General features: G+C 33.9%; 1 protein-coding gene across 1 annotated transcript in view; it reads left to right on the top strand.

Annotated features, from left to right (window-relative positions):
• Positions 1-16,737, top strand: part of LOC129230506 (exostosin-1-like) — a 488,007-nt gene that overhangs the window by 261,163 nt on the left and 210,107 nt on the right. Inside the window, exon 3 of the mRNA XM_054864907.1 lies at positions 14,750-14,869. Within this exon, the coding sequence (XP_054720882.1) occupies positions 14,750-14,869 (120 nt within the window). The remainder of the gene's footprint in view (positions 1-14,749; positions 14,870-16,737) is intronic.

Here is a 16,737-nt window from a genome sequence, read left to right as displayed (position 1 = left end):
ATTGATTTTCTAGTTTTAAATATTCAGTAAACTCTTAACCCTGGTAGCAGATTTTTTTACAGCTGTCTGTGACGCAGATTAAAAGGGAAGAAAATAGTCTGCGGGATTATTCAACGTAAGATTAACCTAAAATTTAAATTGGCACCGAGAAAGGCTTAAAAGTTAGATGCAATTACAAGTACATGATACCTGTTGATTCTATCACAGAAATTACGGTGCTACTTTTTGTTCGCTGGAATTTAAGTTTTTTTTTTCTTTCTTCTATTCTTTTCTTTTTTAATTTCAGGTTTTCCCCCTCCCCCAACTACGAAATAGTCTGCAGACTTCTGTTTATAACCATAGGGAAATCCCGTTACTACTTTAAGGTAGCGCAAACGTTTTTCGTTGAAATTCAAGCAATGTCATGGAAATCGGAGCTGAAAACTTATTTAGCTGAAACGAATTCTCGATGCATTGGTATTCGTTGTAACGGGATTTCACTGTGTTTGAATTATTTTTAAATTATGCCATAGCAGCGTTTTGGCAACTGAAACAAAAAAGCTAGCTTCCAATTATTCTTAACTTTTGCATCCTATTTTCGAACCCTGGGCTGTACTTATTTGCAATGTTTCTTGAGAATGACGTCACGACTCGTGAAAGAAAAACTTGAGGGCACTGTATAGGCCTAAGGCCACTGTATGTCGTCTTATATAGTGGCTCTTGAAAAACAGAGAAAGTTAACAGATAACACGTCACACTTGGCTAATTACAGGAGATCGCCAACTGTTTGTAGCTCTTATTAATGGTTGACGATTCAAATGAACGAACTGCTCTGCCCGCCTCGTAAAATTAAAAATATTTAACAACCAACAGAAATTATGACCTTCAAGTGCGTGGATTTAACAAACTAATCCGATTTCTAAAGCGAAACATACGTAATTTCACTCGAAATTCGGATTCCGTGCTGAGGGCTACTTTTTTCACTTGGTCTCAGCTTATTTCTTAATTGCAAGGCCGGATCCAGAAATGCTTCAAGGGAGAGGTGATTGATAAGATAAGGTAAAATTTATTAACAAAACACAAACCTACATAACTAACAGTACAAAATAAAGTTGCACATACAACGTTAATTACAAAAGACAGTTACAAACATTAAGAAATTCTAAAATTTAGTTCGACAGGAGTTAATAGCAAGATCTGATGTCAACACTAGGGTTGGGCGATGTAGGAATTTCTACATCGAGGTGCATCGCCAACCTTACGTCGCGATGTAGCGATGCATCACGATGTAAGGTTTTTTATATTATTTATTTATTTTTTTAGAAACTAAACTCGCTTGTTTAAGTTTTACAAAATATATACAAAGTATAAAAAATATATATCACGCCAGATACGAATTAACAAATTTCAATACCAGAAAGAAATTCATAAAATTATAAAGCAGTGCTAAAAGCGCAAATTAATGAAAAATATGAAAGACAAGTGTTGAGATTACAATGAGCCTATTTTTTAATGCAAAAAGATGTAAGTAAATGGATGCAAAGTCATGCATTCCATTCAAAAGCTCACATACTCTTACATTTAAAAAAAAAAGGTTCCTTGTAACCAGTATCAGGAGAGGGGGCCCCACCGGGAGGCACTCAAAGAGGAATTCACAGTTTATAAAAAAATATAAATACTTTAATTCTGAAAACTTCCACCAATATATCTTGAATTATATTTAATCTAACAAATTTAACAAAAATAGAGTGCCCAGTATTCCAGGTTACATATTATATCATCTAGGACAAATTTTGTATGAAATGAATTTCGCTGTTTATATTTGTCTTCCAAACTTTTGTTACGCCACAAAAAATACAACTGAATTATTTCTGAAAATTATGTAAACTTCAAGTTTTTTTTGGGGGGGGGGGAGGGGGCGGGTCAGTGACACTACGAGTTACAGACACGTGTGACATCTGTGCTAGGAACTCTACTTCTTTCAACACCAAAATACATGTTGCATTTCTTGTTGCTATTTTGCTCTTTAAATTTCGCTTTTTTTTCTGGCAAGTGACTATATGATAAACTTACTAGTTCATCAACATATCTTTCGTCTATAACTAAGAACACATGTGCTACTCTTACATGTTTTGGCAGAAATGAAGGTCTAACTCTTCGCATCTTCATTGATAAACCAGATTGGATTGACACACTACTAATTAGCATTAGTGTGAAAAAGTTTGAGATGAAAACGGCAGCAACCTGGACCGTTGTTTGTACATCGGAGCTGTATCGATGAATCGGTTTAGAGAAAAATTCTAAACCGGTTTAACGATGTAGGATACACACCGTTTTTTGGCGATGCATCGATGCATCGCCCAGCCCTAGTCAACACTAAAGAGCGCCAAAGGAACTGTCCGCAGTGTTATTAAATCAGTGTAATTTGGAGTACAAATGCATAAATACATGTTGAACTATACAGTATTTACATTTAAAAAATAGCACAACATACACAGTAGTAAATATTTCACATAAAATAATTTTTTTTTTGTTTCACTCAAAAAAATAAGTAAGTAATTAAATAAAATAAAAAATAAATATATAAAAAAATTAACATTATAACTCGCATTGAACGTTTTATGTTTTAAATCACAATAATGATTTTTATTACTTACCCTTTATTTCATACTAGCCGCCTGCGGCGACCAGCTGGTTCACCTTCTTACGCCATTCGCCTTTCTGTGCAAGCAGCCACCTACGGCGGCTGTTTGGCTAACTTGTCATTTACCTTTTTACTTCAAGTTTGTCGCTTTCGGCGGCTGTTTAAATAAATTAAGCAGCAGTATTAATCAATCCATCTCTACCTTTTTTTTTGTGCCATTCACATTTTTACGCCAAGATTGCCGCCTTCGGCGGCTATCTACTTTTACGATCTGTCTCTAAATTTTTTTATCCATCTCTACTTATTTTAACCTCCCGGCCATTTCCTAATAAAAGCAAACATCACTCAAAAAACCGATTTTTTTTTTAAATTTAAGTTGAACAAAAAAAAAAAAAAAAAAAAAACTCCGTAGTGTGCAAAAAGTAGCGTTTGACAAAGATGAAAAAATCTCTCTATTTTTATTGAATTAAATGCGCACAACTATGAAATGTAACGTAATATAGATACAGCAAAAGGTCCAGCTTGTGGGGGGGGGGATTGAAAAAGAAATAAATGCAATCCCTAAATAAAACAAAAAAGGAAAGAAAAAAGCAGGCGCTGCTGGAAAAACACGTGGTCATCACGTCATAAAATGTAGGAGTAAGCTATATAGTAAAAAAAAAAAAAAAAAAAAAAAAAAAAAAAAAAAAAAAATTAACATTGCTTGCGATTAAGATTCCATCGTAAATATCGAATCGAAATCCAAGAAGTGACGTCACAAGAATAAGAGCTTGAAGAAAGCTTTTTTTTGACCGATGCGTGAGGAGACATGATGTGTTCAGCATTAAAAAAAATTGTAAAAGAAAACTATTGCGTATTTTTAAGAACTTTTTGCTTCTGAAGAGGGCGAAATGTTTTTACTATTACCAACTTAAATTTTAGAAATGAGGCTTTGATACTTCTCGCAGGATGATATTAGAAAAAAATAAAACCCAGGAAAAACTGCAAATTAAAGGTTTTTTCAAAAATTCGTAAAAAATACAAAAATTGCTCTGTCTTCAAATTTTTTTTCATTAATCATATTTAAAATTAAATTTTCTACCCTACAGTACAAAAAATATTTGTGTGGTGCGATTGGTTTGGGGTCTGTGAGGTAAAAAGTACTAAAAAGTGCTAAAAATCACATAAAACATTAAATAACTTTTTTTCTAATCAAAATATCAAAAATCGAAGCCCGAGGTGCACATCTTCAGCAAAAACTGCACCTGTATACCAAATTTCATCTTTCTAGGCGTTACCGTTTTCCCGGGATGCGCGCCACACACACACACACAAACATCTTATTTTATTATATGTATAGATTCGGTTTGCCTGTGCTGATTACGCATGTTTCGGGCTTCAATTCCGAAAATTTTCCGGGGTTTATCCCTGTATCCCTCCTCTTTTCTCGTAATATCATCAAATGTAGCCTAAAACTACGATTTTTGAACTTCAATATCGACAAATTTTGGAGAGTGAGCATTCACGGGGATGGGGTGGGGGCCTTGAAACTTGATCCTCCTAGAATCATCGGAGATCGTCTAAAATTGCGGGACTCAACGCGCCCGCGTAGCCGTTGTAACATTGAATCTCGCTTGAAGAGCTTCTCTGAACAGCTGTGTAACGTTATCTCAAGGTGCGCTTTTTTGCGGGTGGGATTTTAAAATCATCCATTAAAAATCAGTCTTTCTGTTTTAAAATACGGCGTTGGTAATTTCTGAGTTTTGAAGGTCTGTTAACAATATCTAATAATCAAAATTGGAATTTTTTATAGGTTTCTACTACTTTATTCTGAAACATTTTGCCCCCCTCCACTCCTTTGAAAAGTCATCGAAGATCGGAAAAAATTCCAATTTTTAAAATTCAAATAAGATAAATTGTCGGTGTAGGGTCCCTCGCCCCTTCCTTGTATTCGTCCTTGCTTTATTTTCAATAAATGTTGCACCCTAGCATAGCTATAGAACGAGTCGTGTTTATCTGTCTCTTCCAAAAAATTGCCTTGTTGGCATTTATAAGAAGCAAATAATTCATCCTAATTATCTTTCTTTTCGCTTTCTCTTTTATCTTCACCGTTTCGAATGTTAGAAAAAAAAACCTTCCTAATTTAACGCGTGCACTTGATAAAGGTTTTGCCGTTTTTGCCAAAACATTACAAAGATATCTGAATCATAAATTGAATCCAGAAGAACTGCTTTAAAAACCATTAAGATGATTACGGCGGCGTCTTGTAAGAAAATTCCATCGCTTTTATTTATTGCGTAGTAATTTGATTCTGGGAAGTCATTAAGCCGGGAATCGCCAGGGCTCTCGATGTTGCATTTAACAAGTTAATGGCCTTTTCGATGTAAAAACATTTAAAAAATGATTTTATCTTCATTCATAGGATACAGTATCGTAGGGGTCGTTATTGATGCTGATAGATTTAGATGAGTAACAATGTTGCGAGTTGGTTACTGAGAATAATTGAGTTTGTTTGCAGAGTGTTCGTTTTTTTGTAAACATGCATATTTTTCATAAATACTGTTATTAGTGTGATAGCATAAATGCAATAAATTATTGCTGAGATAACTTGTTGAGGGATTAATCTTATTCGTATTTTTTTCTGAAATTTCTTGTTTTGGAAACATACAGAGCTTGCATAGATTAGAAAAAAAACATCTTAATTAGTTATGCTTATAGATTTACAGGCTGTAAATAGTGTTACAGACTGTGCAAATAATAATTTCAAATGTTTATTTATGCTTAATTTGTTGCAATGGCGCTAAATTTGGTGTTTATTCAATTAATTTTCGCTCAAAATTACCATGGCTTAAAACTTTACCTGTATGTTGACATTGTCTGCTATGCACCATTTTACATTGCACCAATGGAATTGGCGTGAAATTTAAGAGATATCGCCCAGTTGGCATCATTTTTGTCACCAAATTTGGCGAGAAGTTGCCAAACTTGGCAACATTTCGAACTTTGACATGCAAATAGTATCTCCAACCTTATGTAACTTATGGATAACTTCTAGTAACATTTTTTGAATGAAGTAGAATACTATTCAATAGAAAATACTGGAATATTTCTATATGGAAAATGGCAGAATATTCATTTAACGCTATATATAAGAATCCGCTTCAATGGGAGTCGGTCTAATTTTTCACTTGGCTGTGAGCGTGCTTATAGCTACGTGTGCTGTTAGAGCTATGAGTTTTATCTTAGTGTTTTTGTGTATTTGGATATAAATTACTTTATGAAATAGATTGTTCCCTCCTACCTACTTTTAAGTTTGGCGTTGCTGTTCTTTGTGTAATGGTTAAAAGAAAACCAATAGGGAAGTTGCAACCTATTTAATGTTCATATTTTGGCTATTGGATATTGTTAATTGACCCTCAAAACAAAAATTCACCATCGCCAAATTTTAAAACACCGTGATTGATTTTTAATGAATTTTTTAAAATCCACGCGCAAATGTGCGCTCTTCTGAAACGTCACGAGCCTACGTCACAGGCCGCTAATGGGCAGCAGCCTTCCGCCGAAGATCCCTTGTTTTCGCTAGGAACATTTTGAGCGCGCTGATGTTTTTATTTTTTATAAATTCAATAATCTTTTTGAACACACTATGGAGGCCGGATTCGTTAAAGCACAATCTAAATAATCTTTCTCAATTAACATCAATGATGATATTCGAATATTTCCGAGAGGATGAGGGGTTTAATGTTCCAGAAACGCGAGGAGTTAAATGCGAGGTTAAATGCCTTTTACGTTTCGTCTTCGAAGTCGAATATGCACGTCCTTCAACTTTTCCCCTATCGGAAGAGCGCGTGACGTCACTTCCTATGCATTTTGACGTCACAAGCGCTTGAACTTTAAAAATTAATTTAAAAAAAAAAACTACTTATCGTATCGCAAAATTTTTTTCACCTATGATGTTTATATATGTTACTCTATCATATAAAAATAAAATTGAAAAATCGAAAACTTCCCTATAGAACCCTCCTCAGAGTACGAGAGGGGTTTTGACAACTTTCACACTGAAAACAACTTAAAGTAAAGATTAAAGCGCTAAGATTCGAACTCAATATCTCCTGATTTTGAGCTTAAGTATGCTTAACTGGCAACTCTCCTGATTCGTTCGGGAGACTCTCGAATTTTAATGCCTACTCTCGAAGTTCCCAATCAGTTAAAGGTCTCCTGGAATGTCGTCGAAATTCCCCCAAAAAGGGATTGTTCTTTGATTAAAATTCGGGGGAAAAATGAAACGGTAAAACGATAGCTGTCGCAAGATCGAAACCTGTTCATTTCATATCAGTGTATGAAAGTTGTGTATGTCTAATCAGTTTTTAAATATTTTTATTCAATCTTCCTTCTTTTAAAAAGTTTTTATTTCCTCCAAAATGTGGTTACACGGTCTCAATTTTTCTTTGAACTTCAGAAATTTTTACTTCTTTTAAAACATTTTTTTTTTCAAACCTAAAAGTTATTGATTTTTTTTTTAGTTTGATAAACTAATAATTATCTCAACTTCATAAATTCAGATCCTGTCGGATTTCCGAACACCGAATTTCAGCTCCTCTACGGGCTTAATTTAGGAAGTCCCTTCTATTTCAACAATCCGTTTTTACACTCACTAAATTTATTCAGCCAATAAGCCTAATTTTAAGCTTTCAATGTTAGCAGCTGTGCTGTATGAAAAATTATCAGTTTGCCAGAAGCATTTTTTATTTTTCAAATGAATACTCTGTATTTAAGACGCTTATAAATGACGGTTGTGGTTAAGAAACACATGTTTAACATTTCAACAACACACGTGTTGTTGAAATGTTCTACAAAAAATAAGGTATTTATAATTATAACATTTACGTAAATGCCAGTGTTAGCCAGAGGTGTGGTTTTTTGGTTTTCTAGTCATTTTAGCCATTTGACGCAAAATCTTTAAAACGTGTTAACCTAGTTTTTCAATAACTATGCTGCTATTTTAAGGTGAGTGTTAAAGAAAATTTGCTATTTTATCTTTTTTCGTTAATTTCAAACTTAAATCGAAAAACTCCTTAATTTACTCGTTAACACTGGAAAAAAAAAGTAAGACGATTATCCAGCATCCCCTTCTCCCCCACCTCTGCCTCAGAATTAAATCAAGATTCTTTCATTTATTTTTACGGTGATTAAATTTCAAATAAGTTGCAAATTGTTCTTTGTCCATGAATGCTGCGAATGTAAGAGGATAAGCATTTAGGATGTTAATGACATCTACAGCATAAAAACATTTAAACTCGCCTCTTATCTTTATTAATAGAGTCGGGGCGTAGAAAGGGCTGTCCTTTTTGCGTATCGTGAATGTTAAATCGATATCGGAGCCTAAATCAATGGCGTCGTTCTCGGGTGCCTGACCTCTGAATAAAGCCATCGATTTAGAGATATTAAATTGGAAGGAGTCCTTTGCTGTGTTTTCTTAGCAATGGAATGCAATTATTGCAATCTTCCATTATTTTTTTTTTTTTTTTTGTTCCTGATTACATTAGAAGAACATTTTTATTCCAACTATGTGACATTCATTTCATTCTAATTAAATCTATTTAATACTCGTAGTTCAGCTTGATATTGTTCCGGTATTGAAATTTTAATATCACTAAGAGCTTAAATTATGGAGCCATTTGTAGTTCAAATGACTTTTTGCGGAATTTCTGTATTAACCGAGGTGGAATTGAATGCAACATGCATTCGATTGTCATGTTTAACTCAAGGAATCTGCCTTCATTTTTTAGTATAAATTTTTTTAATCCCGAATGATTTTTATCTGTGTTATCTGAGTTACCGAATTGTTTTCGTAACCGTTGCTTTTTTTCTTGTGTATTTCTGGTGTTACCTTTTCTGAATTGCTAGAGAAAATCCCCCCCCCCCTTCTCCATTGAGGAGGCATTTCGCTATTTCGGCATTATCCCTTTCAATCCATTGAAATTGTTGGTCTTTTGAAAAGGTGTACCTAGTAGGGAGATCATCATTATTCTTAACACAGATCTACAATAATTGGCTTAACCATCGAGAGATGGCGTCACCAGTCATCTTCACTTCCGCAGTTTGCGCGCAAGACTGAAGGGGAAGGAAATGTATCCTGTCTCTTATGCCTTTAATAGATTAACAACCGACCATGGGACTTACGAGCCCTCGATTTTAGCGAGCACATACTGGTCATGTACACTATTAAGTCTATAAGTAAACATTTCAAACTAGTTATTTAATTTATGTAGATTTCAGATGGATGGTATTTAACTGAGTCGTAAAGTTTCTGCGCACAACAACTTGTCTGTTAACTTTTGGCTGTGAATATCTTTCAAAATATTGTTCTCGCATCTCTTTTGTATTTTTTACCTTTTTTTATATCCAAAATGTAGAAGAAAGTAGACTTGCAAATTTTTACTCATTTAGACGTTTTAAGTGTGTTGAAAGCATTTAAAAAAAAAAAAACATTTTTAGAAATGTCTGTCGTGTGTATGTGACCTATTCCTTGTGGGTGCTGTGGCATAAAACGTATTGCAGTGAATCAATTGAAATTAGATACACATTTGTACTCCCATAGAATTTGGTGTTGATTACTCTTTTGCTCCTTTCTCTTCAAGGGGTGGTGCAAACGAATATTTTTTATCAAGATTACCGTAGATGGATTCAAGCAGAAATTTTCATGTAGGAGGACTTAAATGGGAACAGATGCTGATTTTTTTTTACGCTAATCCAACGAGAGTGGCTAAATGGAATAGTTTTCGTGCTTTCCAAATGCATGACTGCTGGTCTGGAGAAAAAAGCAATAATCTAAGCCCAAATTGGCATACTGTTTGACCATCGATTACATGGAAAGGCTAATATCCGGTTTATAGGCGGAAATGGACGTATCTATTAGTTTATAGGGATGTTAGTTAGTTTGTTTCAGATGTGCACTTTTGCCTCTCTATTATTTAGCCTTAGTTTTGTAAAACTGAAAATTTGCTCACAGCAACTTTTTTTAAATCTAAAGTTTATTCGATTTATATCTTCACCGCAAAAATTAATTGATTTATTTATTCACTACAAAGTTTTGAGCTTACCATTCTGCTTTTACGTTCCTGAACGAAATGAACATATTGTGGTTTCTTTTTGTTGTTTCTATGGTAACTATTTTTGTTTCCATTTATTTTATTTCTGAGAATGCAATAAATGAATAAGGAATTGGTGACATTATAAAACGCGTGCATCGAAATCCCATCATTATTTTCCCTTCTCCCCTGCTAGATTCATTCATATAGAATTGTCTTTACTCGGCAGATTGCCGAATTACATACAACCCGTTGTCAAACAGTACTGTTGTACCTCTGTAAAAACAGGAGCTGAATCGTTTTGGCGCAATCGCTCGAAGGGGTGCAGGGTTGGCCGAATTGGACCCAATTGGGTTGGACCCAATGTTTTTTTTTTTGAAAAAACCCATTTAAAAAAACCCATTATTTAGCCCACTTTTGGGTTTTTCTAAATTTTCTGAAAAGTTTTTAAAAAAATTAATTAATTTAAATACTTTTGCAATTTAAACTTATTTTTTATTTGTTCTTCACCACAGACAATGAATATAAAAAATGAATTTTGAACTTTAATAGTATTTCTTAACTCTTAACGGCATTAAAAAAATACTTCAAAGATTTTAAATAAATGTATTTAACTTTTTTTCTTTAACTGGTCAAAAAATAACTCAAATTATCTTGACCAAGTCCCGTCACGTCTGATTTTCTCAATTTATGTAGATTGTACAGAGGAAACTAATCTAGTTAAAAGGCTTTCATTTGAATTATTTTCTGCTAACCAACACGTCACAAATCACGAATAAACACAAGGTATATTTTCTAGAAATAAACAGATTTTTCAAATGGTTGATAGAAAACAGAACATGTACAGTATTTTCATTATCTTACGAAAAAGTTTAATATTTCTCACTCTGTACACAAAAATAGAAAAACAACCAACATAAAATTCAAAGAAATGTTTTGATTAAGCTGGAATTCAGTAAAAAGGGATTTAAACTACTTGAGGTTCTACGGTAGTTTTGCATAACAGAATGAAATACAATAAAGTAAAATGCAAAAAAAAAAAAAAAAAAAATGTAGTAATTAAAAACGAACAATAGATTTTATCACTCGAGAAGTAACTTTGCCCTAACTGTTGGTAATAATGAAAATTTAAAAAATCAGAAACTTCACCATTCGTGGGTTTTTTCGCCTTTTATACTTTTCTTGTGAAAACGCTGAATTTTAACTAGTTTCCCAGCTTTTTTTACCCGAAGACAATTTTTGCACTTTTCCATATACTTGCGCTACAATATGCTATGAGTATCCCACATTTTCCCTAAAAAAAGACAAAAAAAAAAAAAAAACCCACATTTCTTTTAAAAAACCCAATTTTAGTTGGGTTTTTTGGGTTTTATTTAAAAAAACCCTGGGTTCATGGTCTTTTTTAAAAAAACCCCGGGTTTTTGCCAACCCTGAAGGGGTGTGGCTCAGTTGAACATTTTCAAGCGTGACTGCTATTCAACACCATGCAATTCAGTGACTTATTTTTATTTACTACCCATGAGAACCCAAATCCCATTTTGGTTCCCCCCCCCATGGGGGGGAAACCCATTTTTTAAAATTGTTTTTCATAAAAGTTGAATTTTATCTTTTGTAAAATTTTACAGAAGTTAGTATTTTTTTTTTCTTTTTTACTCCTTATTCTTTTTCACAGTTTTCATAATTTTTTTTTTCCCGGGATTGATTTTGGAAAAGTTGTTTTTCGTTTGATAGCTAAGCATAATAAAATGAAGTTTATTACGACGTTTAGCAAAAGTGAAAATTTTTGGTGTCTACAAACTAAAATTATTTTTAAATGTTGCCTGATAGTTAAACTGTTTATGTACGGTACATGCATTAAAAAAAAAAAAAAAAAAAAAAGTATTAGTACCAAGGCACGACTATGATTTTTGAGGACACTGGGCCCAATTTTTTTCTCATTCCCCCAACCTCGCTTTAAAAAGTTAAAATGCCCCCAACTTCACGCCTAAGACTTTTTTTTAGATTTAATATTTTTAACTTGCTATAATGCAGAATAAAATTACTTCAATTTCAACTTTAGCTACAGATTTGCCTCCCACCCCCCTAAAAAAAATTGGTGCCCTGGGCCTGTGTCCCATGTGCTCAGCCTTTATTCTGACCCTGATTAGTACCCTCTGCTGACTTTGACTGCTGAACTATTCAGTAATTATAAGTAATTAAGATTTATAAGTATTTAAGTTTTGATCTTTTCAAAGTTATGAAAGAAATATTTAGTAAAATTTAAAGCAAGGTTAATTGATTTCCTCCATTGTACTCATTAGGGTTACGCAAACGAGCCTGCCCCCCCCCCCTGCCCACCCACTCGGAATAACTTTAACTACATTTTCGAATTTTTTACTTAGTACATTGACTGCATTTCGCCATTTTCTTTTTATCATTAGTAATTTTGTAAAAACACTTCACGTTGTTTAAACTAAATCGAAGAAATATCTCCTTCTTATCTAAATTTTTCAGTTTACTTTCAGCGACTTGATTTTCGAAAAGTCGTTAAATTGAAAATTCGTCTCCGATTACGCAGAAAGTTAGCGTTGCGTAAAGCTGGATAAGCGCTTAACGACTTAATGGCATCGGAAGAGTAAAAACATTTAAAAATGCCTTATCTTTATTAAGAGGCTTGGGCGTGGAAAGGCTTGTCTTTGCTTGTATCGCGAATGGGTTGAATCGATACTGACGTCCAAAATCGATATGTCTTCCCGGGGTATCTGACCTCTAAATATCAACATCGATTGTTAGATTAAGTTCGAAGGAGCAGCAATAGAATATTGTGAATGGGAAAAAGCAATTAGTTAGATGTTTTTATTAGGTTTTTAATGATGATGAATGTTTGAATAAGACGTTTTGTTTTCTAGTCTAGATAGGTTGTAGTTAAACCAGGTAGCTGTTCTTATATTGGTGCTCAAAGATTTTTTTTTTTTGAAAGGAAACTTTTTATGCAAGGGTTTTGAAATTCTGATCCTCCTTTTTGTGTGACGGTAGTTAAGTATTTTATTTGTAATTGTCACCAAAAACAATTCATTATAAAGTTAGTTTTGTTAATAAATTTAAGAAATTACTTTCAAGACTGAACCTGAGCAAGAGTTTATTTGTGGATTTTTTTCACTTTAAACTGTTCAAGCAATGCAGGTTTCCGAAAAAATTTTTGAGCATACAAAATAAAAATAAGATAAAAGTTTCATTTCTATCGTGTATCTTTACTACATAATGGTTGAAACGTAAAACCAGTCCCTCCCCCCCCCCAAAAAAAAAAAATAAAAAAAAAGTTGCAAAAATTTTTAGAAAACAACCTCAGCCCCTTAAAAATATTCTCCATTACAACTAATACATTTGTTTCACCGGTGTTTCCTCTGTTCTAAATATGTTTTTCAAGTCTTCTTTAGAAATGGCTAAAAGCTCTCCCCCTCGTTTTTCTTTGATCACTTCAACATTGTCGAATCGGTGTTCTTTCGTACCTTTTCTCATTGTTGGGAATTAGCTAAAGTCCCACGGAGATGGGTTAGTCGAGTAAGATGCGTGGGGCAACGAAACCGTGCCTTATTTAACCAAAAACTGGCTAACAGAGATAACTGTGTGTGCAGGTGCATTGTCGTGGTTCAAGAACCAATCTTTTGTCTGCCACAAATCAAGTTTTTTTTTGTCGAGTAGACAGTGAAAATACACAGCTGCACGTATTTTACTTTAAAACTTGATATCATAAAAAACGCGACAAGTACAAAACAGCAAAAACAATCACTGCAGATGAGCAGAACAAGCCTAAGTCGACAATACAGGCGTCACTGAATTGGCAATAAGGTTGCTGAATACACACCTAGCGACAGAAATGTGTACCACACAAGCTACTTCTACGGCAATGCTATTCCTGTCATTTTTAGGTCTCCCCTCGTATTTTCAAGAACATTCTTTGAAGTAGTACCAAAATATCAAGGGCTGTTGGGAAACCTGTCTGACGAATTTTATCAGTATCCTCCTTCCCAAAAAAAGTCCAATCGAAAGCTTCGCGTCTCCAAATTCCAAACGTAAGATAATTATACAACTTCTCTCAAGGGAAGCAAGTGAATTCGCTCACTTTTCATTTTTCTCCCCTTCCATTGATTTGATTTTCGGGAGTCATTAAGCTAAAATTCGCTCGGTTTGGGACAGCAGGGTTTAGCGTATTTAGCAAGTTAATGGCAGCTGAGAAAAAACATTTTAAAAGGCCTCTTATCTTTATTAATCGAGTTCGGTTGGCGAAATGGTGTTCACTGAATGGTTAATCGATAACAGGGCCCTTGAATCGATGGTGTCTTTGCAAAACTTCTTCGATATCGATAGGAATACGGAGCTAGAAGAGGAAAAAGGGAAAGAAGTAGTGTTTTTCTTCGGTGAAAAGGTTATCTGTTGGAAAGTCATTTAAGATTTTGTTTCAATTAAGTTTTAACTGAAGATTTTTTAATGAATTAATTTTTCTTTTTGGCTTGAAATTTCATTTGGTTGCGCTAGTTTTGAGAGGCGAAACATTGGGACGATGAAATTCGGATAAGGTGTTCGAAAATTGGAACAGCAAGTTTATATTCGATATTATACTTTGCGGGAAATATTAATTATGTCATTTAACAACTATGTCATTGATGCAACTTATGAGTGAAAAATTAAATAAATAATTTAATGATCCAAAAAAAAAAATTGCAACCCTAGGTTTTATGTTTATTATTTTCCTCCTTAGTAACTGTTCTGCTGGCCGTGTATACCGATCTAATATTTCCTTTGGGTAAAGCCACGCAGACGAATGTGTGGCTCTTGTATACCTCCTTTGTATTCCGATCTTATAATTAATTTGGGCAAAACCACACCGACGAATATGCGGTTCTTGTATACCTATCTGACAATTCCTTTGGGAAAAGCCACACCAATTAATATGTGGCTCTTGTATACCTCTTTTGTATACCGATTTGATAAGTCCTTTGAACAAAGCCTCACAGACGAATATGCTTAACCGCTATTTGCAGCTATTTTCTCACACGTGACTGTTTTTTCTGTACAGGTGCCAGACATCGTTCGTTCCATCAGCCCCACCCGGGTCCATGCCTTCAGACAACAGACCCAAGTTCTCTGGGACAATTACTTTTCTTCCGTGGAGAAAATCGTCAGCACCACGTTAGAGGTAAGAATATTGCTCAATTATTTTGGTCGCACCATCTGTACAAGTATGAAATGGGGATTTCAGACAACCAATGGCTGCACCAATGCAATTTGTGCTGTAAAGATTTGACACTGTGGCATCTTGTTGTCATCAACAAATGTTAGATGCGCACAAGCACTAAATTTTAACAGCGTAAGCATAGTGTTTTGTTGTTGTGTTCAATGTGTCAAAATTTATACAGAAAAAATAGCTTTTACAGATAGCATTCATTATTTTGCATTCTGTGTTCATTTTTTTGCAACTGCTGCCGAATCTTACGGATTACTTCTAGAAGCTTATAGCTTATGATGAACATGTTCCACACATATGGCGTGACACATTGAATAAGTCAACTATTAAGTTCTACCCCATGCAGCTTACTCACCAGATTTGGCTCTTTCCGATTACCACTTGTTGGCATCGAATTGCCTCGCACTTGCTGAGTAAACACTTTGGATCCTACGAAGATGTGAAAAAATGACTCGGTGAATGGTTCGCAGCAAGCAAGTAGGATTTTTACTAGCGTGGTATTCGGAAAAGGCCGAAAGATGAAGGGTAAGTATCGCAAACTATGCATATTTTGAGGAAAACAATTTTTATTCGTCTTTTAAATTTATTTCATGCTTTTACATAGCGTCGCCTCAGAGCAACACTAAGACATCTAATCCCAGAAACAACACTTGGATGCCCTATTGTTGCTCTAAGGCGATGATATGGCACAGCAGGATTTAAAAAAACTCATCAATGAGAGCTTTCCTTGGGTTTGAATTCTGTGGGTGTTTTTTCCAAAACTCAAAATAGTCTACTTGCGTCCCTTGGCTTCTCACTGCCTTAGTTGCTGTCAGAGTTGGGAAAAGCCCATTAGATACAAATAGTATACTTGTTGGATAGTGTAACATAATGTACTTTCAAACCCCATTATAACGAACCTCGAAGGACCACGCATTTTGTTCGTTGGTAACGGAAATTGCATGGTGATTAAGCAATGCAATGACAACTAAATCGAGACTGAACATTTATTTCGTTGAAACGGATAATTCATTATATTGATATTCACTGCAACGAGATTTTACTGTGTATATTTTTTTAAATGTCAAAATTTTAGGGTTTTTATTTATTTATTTATTTTTTATGAATTCCGTATCCCAGTCTTGATTGTCATAAACAAAAGAAGATTCGGTGCGATCATTAGTTAAACACCTCAAATTTATCACCTGAGTTTCAAAATTCTGGCGTCAAAATGCAATATTAATTCTTAAAATAAGCCTAGTAACTAAACTGCTGATTAATGACCCTAAATTTGGCTTTAATTAGAACCTTGAAATGAGCCCTTAAGAAAATTAATAAATGACTAAAGAAATTGTAACACCATTTAGGTTCTACAGTTTTATCCCCCTAACTTAACACATGATTTCACAATAATTGTTTTGAATAAAATTAAAATTTTTTTTAATGTCTTCTCTTCGGTATTATATGTAAGAACAAACAAAACAGTAATGCAGTTTTAATAAGTTGAGAATGCTTTATTTTCAGAATAGTAAAATAAGAACTTTAATAATCAAGAAAAAAAGTAATGCTTAAAATAAGTTGGCCAGAATTTACATTAAACTGAAAAAAAAATAAATAAATAAATAAATATATATATGTTAACAAATATTTCAAATTTTCAGTCTTGCTTACAAACACCAATTCAGGTTTTTTCCTGAAAAAATAAGCTACATTACTTCTACCAGAACTTCTACTCAAAAATTGATCATCTGGAACGACAAATGTTTTGAAAATCAATCTAAATTTTGAACTTCATATTCAATCTAATTTTATTCCTTTCTAAAAGAGCTTGAAAACTTCCA

This window comes from Uloborus diversus, chromosome 9, assembly GCF_026930045.1.
Source record: "Uloborus diversus isolate 005 chromosome 9, Udiv.v.3.1, whole genome shotgun sequence".
Classification (NCBI taxonomy): Eukaryota; Metazoa; Arthropoda; class Arachnida; order Araneae; family Uloboridae; genus Uloborus; species Uloborus diversus.
Note: the sequence above shows the minus strand (reverse complement) of the source record. Positions and strands in the feature narration are given on the sequence as shown.